Here is an 11,096-nt window from a genome sequence, read left to right on the forward strand (position 1 = left end):
GACTGCAGTGTTCATATATGCAATATACATACAATTAACTGCAGAATCTGTGAAAAATTTTAACAAAATAAGAGAGATCATACAAAATGCATGTTATTTTTTATTAAGTACCATCCCGAGTAAGATATTTTACATAAAAAATGTTTACAGATAATCCACAAGACAAAAAAATAGCTGAATGTAATGAAATGACCCCATTCAAAAGTTTGTGAACCATTGATTCTTAACACTTAACCGGATGATCTACGGCTGTTTTTTTGTTTTGTGATGGTTGTTCATGATTCCCTTGTTTGTCCTGAGCAGTTAAACTGAGCTCTGATCAGCCTGATTGAAAATTAACTTTTCGGTTCACTTATGGTGAGAAAACAAACCAAGACAACGAACCATTGCTTGACTCCCGCTCTAACTGAGACATTATATACAGTTGCAAGAAAAAGTATGTGAACCACTTGCAGAATCTGAAAATGTGAAAAAAGATGTTTAAATATAATTCACAAGACAAAAAAAATTGCTACATTTATTAAAATGACCCCGTTTAAAAGTTTGTGAACCCTTGATTCTTAATACTGTGTGTGGTTACCTGGATGATCTACTTACCTGGATGATCTTTTTTTTTTTTTTTTTGGGATGGATGTTCATGAGTCCCTTGTTTGTCCTGAACAGTTAAACTGCCCAATGTTCTTCAGAAAAATCCTTCAGGTCCTGCAGATTCTTCAGTTTTCAAGCATCTTTTGCATATTTAAACCCTTTCCAGCAGTTATTGTATGATTTTGAGATCCATCTTTTCACGCTGAGGACAACTGAGGGACTCAAACACAACTATTAAAAAAGGTTCAAACATTCACTGATGCTCCAGAAGGAAACACAATGTGTTAAGAGCCAGGGGTGAAAACTTTTGAACAGGATGAAGATGTCCAAACTTTTCTTATTTTAAAATTAATTTTTTTTCATTTAGTACTGCCCTTCGGAAGCAACAGAAGACACTTACATGTTTCCCGGAAGACAAATTAAATACAATTTACCTTGATCTTCAAATTCAAAAAGTCCCCCCCCCAGGTCTTAATGCATTGTGTTTCCTTCTGGAGCATCAGTGAATGTTTAAACCTTTTTTAATAGTTGTGTTTGAGTCCCTCAATTGTCCTCAGCGTGAAAAGATGGATCTCAAAATCATACAATAACTGCTGGAAAGGGTTTAAATATGCAAAAGATGCTTGAAAACTGAAGAATCTGCAAGACCTGGAGGATTTTTCTGAAGAACATTGGGCAGTTTAACTTCAGGACAAACAAGGGACTCATGAACATCCATCCCAAAAAAAAAAAAGGATCATCCAGGTAACCACACACAGTATTAAGAATCAAGGGTTCACAAACTTTTAAACGGGGTCATTTTAATAAATGTAGCAATTTTTTTTGTCTTGTGAATTATATTCAAACATCTTTTATGCAAAATATCTTACTCAGGACAGTACTAAATAAAAAACAACATGCATTTTGTATTATCTCTTATTTTGTTCAAATTTTTCACATTTTCACAGATTCTGCAAGTGGTTCACATACTTTTTCTTGCAACTGTATATAATGTCTCAGTTAGAGCGGGAGTCAAGCAATGGTTCGTTGTCTTGGTTTGTTTTCTCACCATAAGTGAATCGAAAAGTTAATTTTCAATCAGGCTGATTCAAAACATACTCTTTCCAGACAGATTATTTTGGATCCGAGCATGACTGCAGTGTTCATATATGCAATATACATACAATAATCAGACACATTAAAGTTGGTTGTTGAAAAAAAAAAAAGTTTTTTTTTCTTGCCTCTATAGTACAAAACAAATACCTGTATAAACCAGTTTGTCTACACAGGCAGGATTAACAAACAGGACACAGAACATTTAATTCTAACAAAGTTCATTCTACTCCTGTTTATGCATTTATCATGCATTATTGTGTCTCTGTAATTTCACACATAGTTATTATATTGAGGTTCTTTAGACAGACAAAGATTAATTTCTTCACCAGGGAGACTCATAAAGACCAGTTCAAGAGATTCAGTTTTCATCAGGCAGTACAAGTTTAGATCTGGGGAGAAACAGGAAAAATGTGTGAAAATTATAATACCGTTCTTTAGAGAATTGGGTTTTACATTATAATAAAATCATATTTATAATATCAATTATATTAAATTAAAGCTTTAAATGTTGTTCTTGACCCCAAATCATAACTCACTTTATGTCTTCTGTACATTTCTCTCCACGGAACTCAATGGTCACTCTCTGGTTGCAACTGAGATCCTCGATCTGCTCGGTGTGACGAGTGCAGCGGTCAGAGGATTTTCTGCATCTGAACCTTCACAGCAGCACATTCACCACATTCAATACAGCGTGAGACACTTCATTTTAAAAGACATGGATTTCATTAAACTAGTACCAGTATTTGAAAGAATATCTTACATTCGCTGCCAGGTGCATAAATGTGTGAGATCACAGCACAGAAGTGTAAATGTGAAACATGCATATTTTCATACACAAAGTATATTTCACATTCATCAAACACTCAACACTCACTAGCAGATTATTTAGAACTAACAGAAAAAATGACTATAAATAAACAGTGAAGATTACAAACCCTCTAATGTTCACAATGCACTCTGGACGTTTTGCTGATTCTTTCAGTAACTTGATTCCCTCTTCCATTAATAGACCAGGGAGGCACTGACCACCTTCAGATCCCCATAAACCAGCATGAAAACTACAAAACAGAGATAATACTGTGAAAATTATAAGATAAAGCTTATATAAAAATGTGTGATTCTACACTGCAACAGTTCTACTGATTGCAACAGTTATTGTAGGATGAATCATATATTAAGCACACTGCAAATATAAATGCACATAAACTAAAGGGACACACAGAACTAATAACTCTCACCTGATCACAGCAAGTCTAGGGCAAGACTCAACTAGGAAAAGAATTCTGGAAGCCCAGGTCTCCGTCAGGAGGGGAACAGAAAGATTTATGGCACTTAAACCAGACACAGATGGCAGCTGATACAGCAGAGCATCGACCTGCCTGTCAAAATCTGCACTTCTATAGACAGAGAGAAACTTTTAGAGAATCTCCATACACAAAGAGCAAGATGGGAAGGTGAGGGTGGTTTTGAAAACATACTGTTCTGTTATACAGTTTACACTGTGAAACGCCTGTAAGAAGCTCTTGATATTAATACTGGACGCCTCTGAACGTGGACATTTCAGAATGATTTCTGACAGTGACGGCTCATTCTGTGGGCTTGAACACCATCTCACCACATTCAACCTGTCAACAAGAAACACATTTATTTCCTCAAATATCTCAATCATAATCAAGTTTATTTGTCCAATAAGTCTTAGTTAAGAGGTTGAACAACATAGTATAGTAAAACCGTGTTGTGTAACTATTTATTAGTGATTCATTAATAATTATTACAGATCAAAAAGGAACTGATTGGAGTCCAGGTGTGTGGGAGAGATCCTTACACAAGCTTTCCTTCAAAGCTGAAGAGCCGGAGAGACGAGCACAGACTCTCTGCATCATTTGTCTTTAAACTGCCAATCAGAGTACAGAGTTTTAACATTAATATCTAAACTTAAAAAACAAGAATTTTTGTTTCAGATGTGTGAGTGGTGACGGACCAATCATTGATGAAGGCGTGTGCAGTTTAAAGTATGCAAATGTAAGAAAATTATACTGATTACTGATACCTGATCTCCTCCCATTTCAATTTGCTCTGCAGGAAGTCTGTGAGGATGAGGGCAGTGTCAGCTGAGATGCTTTTCACCACAATCTGAAGTCCACCAACGCTCTTCTGTTTGTGCAGAGCATTAAGAACCTGCAGCACACTTTGATCTGACAGACAGCTGCTGTTCAGCCTGTAAAAGAGATTTATAATCTGATCAGTTACAATGTGACATTTATCAGTCACAAACAGGATTAGCAGTTCTGTGCTGAAAAGTCACTGATTTTTACTTCAGTTCTCTCAGATGCTTTCCTTCTCCAAGAGCTGAGAGCAGATTAGTGACATCTGTGTCTGAAAAGTTTTGCACAGTCAACCTAAAAAGAATAAATAAAACAATAAGCCATCAAAAATCACTTAAAGGAACACTCCACTTTTTTTGAAAATAGGCTCATTTTCCAACTCCCCTAGAGTTAAACAGTTGAGTTTTACCGTTTTCGAATCCATTCAGCCGATCTCCGGGTCTGGCGGAACCATTTTTAGCATAGCTTAGCATAGTTCATTGAATCTGATTAGACCGTTAGCATCTCGCTCAAAAATGACCAAAGAGTTTCGATATTTTTCCTATTTAAAAGTTGACTCTTCTGTAGTTACATCGTGTACTAAGACCTACGGAAAATGAAAAGTTGCGATTTTCTAGGCCGATATGGCTAGGAACTATATTCTTATTCCTACGTAATAATCAAGGAACTTTGCTGCCGTACCATGGGTGCAACAGGCGCAATGATATTACGCAGCGTCTCTCACAAATGTCTCCATGGTTGCAAGGCACGCTCCCTGTGCAAGCAAGGGGTCACAGGTGCTGTGTAATATCATTGCGCCTGCTGCACCCATGGTACGGCAGCAAAGTTCCTTGATTATTACGCCAGAATGACAGTATAGTTCCTAGCCATATCGGCCTAGAAAACCGCAACTTTTCATTTTCCGTCGGTCTTGGTACACGATGTAACTACAGAAGAGTCAAGTTTTAAATAGGAAAAATATCGAAACTCTTTGGTCATTTTTGTGCGAGATGCTAACGGTCTAATCAGATTCAATAAACTATGCTAAGCTATGCTAAAAGTGGTACCGCCAGACCCGGAGATCGGCTGAATGGATTCGAAAAAGGTAAAACTCAACTGTTTAACTCTAGAGGAGTTGGAAAATGAGCCTATTTTCAGAAAAAGTGGAGTGTTCCTTTAACATATTGATCATGTAACTTTTAAACAATTTTTTGTTTCTTTATTGGAAACAAACAGATAAACTATGGAAGCCCACCTCAATAAAAATAAAATAAAATTAAACTGTATTTCTCATAATTATGCATGCATTTCTCAAATTTGTAACTTTCTTACAATTTGATCTTCAACTTCCACTTTTTTCCCCTCATAATTGTGGCTTAAAAATCCTACAAATGTGACTTTACATCTCACAAAAACTTTCTCACAATTAAAGGTGCAGTAAGCGATTTCTTAGAAACATTGTTGATATTTGAAATCCACCCATCAAACATACCCCTTTCTTCAATGCTACGCCCCCTAAAATGCACGAACACGCAATGCAAGATTGGATGTCTCTTTATCATAGCTGAAGCTGAAAAAAAATGCTCCAATGACACTCAAAACTGTCATGTTACTATAGCTAACATTACAACAACAGTACCAATGTTACCATGGAGCAATGTTACCATGGCGTCTGTTTTCAGGCCTCCCCACTTAGGTCTCTCCAGCTCTGTTAAGCTTATCTAACATTTATCTTCATCCTAAAGCTCTTGCCTGATGATAACCCTTCTTTTTTCAGTGATATTTCTCTGACTGTTCTGTATCTTTTGTAATGTCTCTCAGTCATCTCTCTTTCTACAGTCTTTTTCAAATCTCACTCTTGCTCACTCTCTCACCTCTCCCATCATGAGTGGACACGCTCCCTACTGCTGATTGGTTGTGTTGTGGTGCTCAGTCCGATACACTTTCAACGGCATTTCACAGAAATTGCTTACTGCCTCTTTAAGGCTGGAATAAACTACACAAAGTAGTTGTCAAAAGTCAGAACCCTTTTGCAGATTTTGGGCAGGGTCGACAGATTTCACAGAGAGTTATGTAGACTTTAATGGAACTTTCTAACTTCAGACTATGAATCCGTCCACTCAGAGGATATCAAACTTTTTGATATTTTGAGCTGATTTTAGAACACACCTTGTTTTATTTTTTCATGCATCTGCTAGCAATGAGGTGCTTGTTTGTCTGTAACCTTTTACAATGTCAGCAAGTGTGTGATGCTAAGTGTTTTAAAATCTGTCCAAAGTTGTGTAGTGTATTCCAGCCTTTAGTTTTTTCATTTTCCACTCTGAAGTGGAAATGGGATTAAAAAAAAAATCAAATACTCATATACTATTTAAATAGTAATACATTTCTTTTTTTATTTTAAAATTACAATTAAAATATTATTAAAATTATTTAATATTATTATAAATGTAAAAATTCATTGGTAATGTTGGTAATGTCTTTCTATTTTTTCCTATACATTATTGTAGTATGAATATAGCATATGGTCTACATAATTATATCTATACAGCATCAGAAATTGTGTTTCATTTCTCATGTTCAAACCTACCCACACTGTATTTATGAAATCAACATCACATTAACTTCCAAAACATAAAAAATAACTATTAGCTGTCAATATTCCCAGTTGGTTCATGACTAGATTTGCACACTCACTCTAGTTCTGGGGTCCTGCACAACACAGGCTGAAGCATCTTCAGCTCTTCAGCTGCAAAGTTGATCTTCAGGCTTCTAAAGTGAGGACAGCAGTCCAGACAATACAACAACGCCCAGCAGTCTGTCCTGCTCAGCTGATCCCAGGACATGTTTAACACCTGCCAAGCTTCCATGACTTTCTGCACAAACTCTTTCTCATGGAGCTCATAGAGACAGTGGAGAATGAAGGGCAAGTAAGTGTAGTTTCCACTTGTGCTAACATGGAGGATCCATTCTTCCAGCTGTGCCTGTACAAAGGAAGGGACGGACAGATTGTGCATCTCTTCAAGTGTGCAGCTCACTTCTTTATTAGAGAGACCACAGAGAAACTGAATCACAGGCAGAAAATGAGGTTCAGGACATCCATACTTCAGTGGAAAGTTCTCATCCAAATACAGGGATAGATAGCTTTGCGTTTGAGAGTGGAATCGCTCTGTTAGTTTATCCAGAAACTCTCTTTCATCCAGTGAGATGTAGTAGAGAGCGGTGAAGAACTCCTGAAAACTGAGATGCATGAAACAGAACATCGTCTCCTGGCGGATTCTTCTCTTAAGGAGGAACTTGCACAGAAATGGACTACCTGAAACCGTCTCTTGCATGCTTTTCTCTTCAAACAGGACTTGCTTTTCCAGCATCCCTCTCTCTGCCAGCTGACCCAGACTCCTCAGCAGGGTCAGGACGGACTGACTCAAACCCTGGCAGTGATGCTCCAGTAGAGTGGACACAAAGTCAACGTAGATCGAGGTGGTGGTTTCCAGTCCACTTGTCGCATCCGCACCATCACTGAACCTCTCCCGCATTACCGTGCAGATGATCCAGCAGATAACAGGGATGGAGCAGGCGGTGATGAGGGTTTCATTTGCCTTCACGCACTCGAAAGCACTCCTGAAGAGTTCTTGATCCTGAAAGAACCTCTTGAAGTACTCCTCCACCTCCCTCTCGGAGAAACCGATAATCTCAGTGAAGCGCTGAGGGTGCTTGAGCAGACCGCCCAGGGTTTTTGTAGCTGTAGATCTGGTGGTGACCAGCAGGAAGGACTCGGACAAGATGTGGCCCCTCAACAAGGCCTTCAGAGAAGCCTCAGTTGGAGCTTTTTCAGAGAAATGCCTGAGTTTTGGCATATTCGATGTGTCACTACATGAAAACCTGAGCTCATCGAATCCATCAATGAGGATGAGAACTTTCTCTGGTGACTTCTGCAGGATCTGTGAGATCCCGTCCGATGTTAAACTGGAGTTGTAGCTCAAGAGCTCCGCCAAACTCTGCTCTCCAGATTTGTGGTTCAATTCCTTGCATTTCAAGTGAAAAAGACAATCAAATTCCTCTCTGCTGAGGTTTCCTGATGCCCAATCCAGCATGATCTTTTGAGCAGTGAAGGATTTGCCATGCCCAGAGTTCCCCTGAAGAATGACAGCAGTAGGATTGACTCCCTTATTATCGGCACTGAAAAGCGCATCCAAGATCGAGCTGCCCTTGTCCGCATTATTCCTGGATGTGAGAAGCTGCTGGAAACTCTCTCCCACGGAGCACATCTCTTCTTCTCGCTCTCTCTTCTCTCTGTGTCTCGTGATGATCAGAGGTTGTGTATAGCGTTTGGACAGCAGCACATATTCACCAGGCAGAGAGTTATACTCACTCACATATTCATATTCCTTCTGGATCCACTTCTTATATTTGTCTGTGTATAATTCATTGTTAAGCTCATTAGTGGGAAACAGACATATCAGCTTGTAAGCACTGTTGAACTTCATTCAAAAGGGAAAATTCAGCCAAAAATGAAAACTGTCATATTTTACTGAGACTCATCTAACACTTTTCTGTCTCTTTTCCATAATAAAAGTGAATGGAGATTGGGGACTGGGGCTGTAAAGCCCCAAAATGACAGAAAAAAAACATCATGGTCCATGCAACTTGCATAATATTACAAGTGTTTTGAAGTTATACAGATACGGACCAAAGATACGGACCAAAATTTAAGGCAATATTCACTCTTAACCATCCATTCTGAAGTTTTAAAATGCTTACAAAGGTTGTAGGGCCTACAAAAATAGAGCGTCAATTCCATTTGACCACAAACTCCATTGGATATTGTATGACTTCAAATGAACCAATTTTTTGGTGCTTTTTTGCGATTTTGTAGCATTACAGCCTTGATCCTGATTCATTCCCATTATATGGAAGAGTGGTGAGTAAATGATGACAGAATTTTCATGTTTCTGTGAACTATCCTTACAAAAACACCTGTTACTTTGTATACTTTTAATTTATTTAACCTAAGCATAAGCATTTAAGTCAAATAAAACTTAACTGAACAAATTAAATTAACAAATTAAGATGAAATACTCACTTAAGTTTTTCACAAGAGCTTCTGCAGTTTCAGCGATGCTACCTGTAAAAGGTATTTTAAAGGTAGCATTTAACAGAACATATCTTAGTACAAAGGTCTAGATGCATGTGGTATAATAGCCAAAATTAGTGTGCACATACCCAAGGCTCTAAACAGACATTTCTCATGCTTTTCCAGACTAGAATAAAAGGCAGATTTAACCTGGTCTCCTCCAGAGTGCAGTACTTCATAAAACTCTCTCATTTTCTCCTGGTTTATATCTGCTGCTTTGATCCTACAGTACGGCTCCCACTCCAGCATACCAGCTGACCGCAGCTCATCCGCTATCGGCATCACCATGATTACTTTCTGGACAAGTGTCGCCCAGTGGGCATCCACAAACCGAGCACCTGGTGGAGAGATAATAAAAGGGTAATTGGTCACAAGAAAGGAAGTCAAAACAGCAGATTTTAGACATTCAACATATGCATATTTTAAACATCAAAGAGTAATTTGGAAATTTAAGTCACACTTAAACTTTTCAATTCCATTGCAGATCAGCTGTTCTCAACCTTTTTGACTTGAAAAATTCAAGAGCCCCCTGCATAGTATAAAATATTATTAACAGAAACTGGGAGTGTTGATATTGGTAAATTAATTAACCACAATTCTTTTTTAGTAATTCTTAAAAAATCATTGGTAACACTTTACAATAAGGTTCAATAATTAACATTAGTTAACTACATTAGTTGACATGAACTAATAATGAACCGCATTTATTAATCTTTATTAATGTTAATTTCAACATTTACTAATACATTATTAAAATCTTGTTAACATGTACTGTGAACTAACTTGAACAAACAATGAACAACTGTGTTTTCATTAATTAACATCAACAAATGTATTGCTTATGGTTAGTTTGTGTTAGTTAATACATTAATTAATGTTTAACTAATGAACCTTATTGTAAAGTGTTACCAATTCATCTTGATTTAGTTAGAATATTAAATATAAAAATAAAAATGATTAATATAATAATAATAATATAATATTATTATTATTTATATGAATTGCTGATATATGATTATTATATTAGTATACGAGTATTATAATAAGTATGTTATATTAATTATATTATTAATAATAATATATTATTTTAAGTCATTCTGTGGCCCCCTTGGAAGTTTGCTAAGCCCCCTAGTGGTCCCCTGTCCCCCCACATTAAAAAATACTATAGTATTTACTTTAGTAAATTGTAGTATACTGTACATATTATAGTATTTACAACACTTTGCTAATGAATGCTACAGCATACTGTAGTATTACCTATAGTGAACTGATCAACTGTAATAAATACTGTAGTATACTTTAGTTTTTACTACAGTAAACTGTAGTGTATTCATTGTAGTATAATATACCTTATAGTTGTAGAAAACTTAGTACAGTATTGGGTAAAGTAATTTGCTTATATTACTAGTTGTTATATTACCACAAAAACTATAGAATTACCACAACAAATGAATTCAAGTAGCTACTTTACTATAGTACGGTTCAAAAACACTATAATTTTTACTATAAATTATTATAGTATTTTTTTCATGTGAGCGGAATTTTTCTCAGAACTAATTTCATGACTTTTCATGAAATGTCTCACTAAAAGTATGCCTATGATTTGCAATGACATCCATACATTTTATAGCAAATGTTTATTTGGGCCACTTCACTTTTATTCAGTGTAACACAGACTATTTTGCATATGACTTTCTCTTCTTTTAACATATAACTGTACTTACGCTCTGAGTCTTGGTCCATGGTGTTTCATAAGTGTCTGTGACATGTCCAGTTGGAGAGAGCTATCATAAGTCTACAAAAATAAAACAAAGGTAAATCTAATGGCCCTAGTTTGAAACGTTCTAGCAATTGATGAAGGCAGCTTTTATGACACATGGTAAATTACTCTATGCGCTACATGCACTTTATAGTAGCCTATTAAAGTACAATAAACCCAAGTCTGGCCTTTTCTTAAAAACAAAACTGTACAGATACAGGAGGTGTTTGAACTTTAACCACTTGAAACGTACACAAAACGACGACGACGACATCACAGAGAATCTCACCTGGCTTCTCAGGGACGCGTTTTGAGTCGCTTTATTATCAACACTGCTTCTTAGATCCGAAAATCGCGTAACGGTACATTACCTCGACATGAACCGGATGTCTGAGTTCTTTGCCCCGCCTATCATATTTTCGACCCCTCCACTGGAGAT

The 11,096-nt window shown here is 36.9% G+C and overlaps 1 protein-coding gene across 2 annotated transcripts; it reads right to left on the reverse strand.

Moving 5' to 3' along the window:
- Window positions 1-87: 87 nt before the first annotated feature.
- On the reverse strand, window positions 88-11,091 carry LOC127495526 (NACHT, LRR and PYD domains-containing protein 1 homolog). 2 transcript variants are annotated; one of them, XM_051862448.1, is made up of 13 exons: window positions 10,947-11,091; window positions 10,623-10,693; window positions 8,988-9,236; window positions 8,848-8,889; window positions 6,462-8,178; window positions 3,999-4,082; window positions 3,734-3,901; window positions 3,509-3,577; window positions 3,162-3,308; window positions 2,922-3,080; window positions 2,619-2,741; window positions 2,220-2,339; window positions 88-2,072 (listed from the first exon to the last, which is right to left on the reverse strand). In XM_051862448.1, exons 2-13 carry the CDS (start codon window positions 10,639-10,641, stop codon window positions 2,042-2,044), a joined length of 2,928 nt encoding a protein of 975 aa, XP_051718408.1. In that variant the 5' UTR covers window positions 10,642-10,693; window positions 10,947-11,091; the 3' UTR covers window positions 88-2,041. The 2 variants fall into 2 exon arrangements, with proteins under 2 accessions (XP_051718408.1, XP_051718417.1); XM_051862457.1 differs by having other exon boundaries at window positions 10,911-11,058.
- Between the last annotated feature and the right edge of the window lie 5 nt (window positions 11,092-11,096).

This window comes from Ctenopharyngodon idella, chromosome 2 (genome assembly GCF_019924925.1).
Source record: "Ctenopharyngodon idella isolate HZGC_01 chromosome 2, HZGC01, whole genome shotgun sequence".
In the NCBI taxonomy this organism is placed as follows: Eukaryota; Metazoa; Chordata; class Actinopteri; order Cypriniformes; family Xenocyprididae; genus Ctenopharyngodon; species Ctenopharyngodon idella.

Coding starts and splice junctions, on each gene's coding strand:
- LOC127495526 (XM_051862448.1), bottom strand. Junction 8,179..8,847: donor AGCTCTTGTGAAAAACTTAA/GTGAGTATTTCA, acceptor AATTATACACAG/ACAAATATAAGAAGTGGATC. Junction 3,309..3,508: donor AGCTTTGAAGGAAAGCTTGT/GTAAGGATCTCT, acceptor TCTTGTTGACAG/GTTGAATGTGGTGAGATGGT.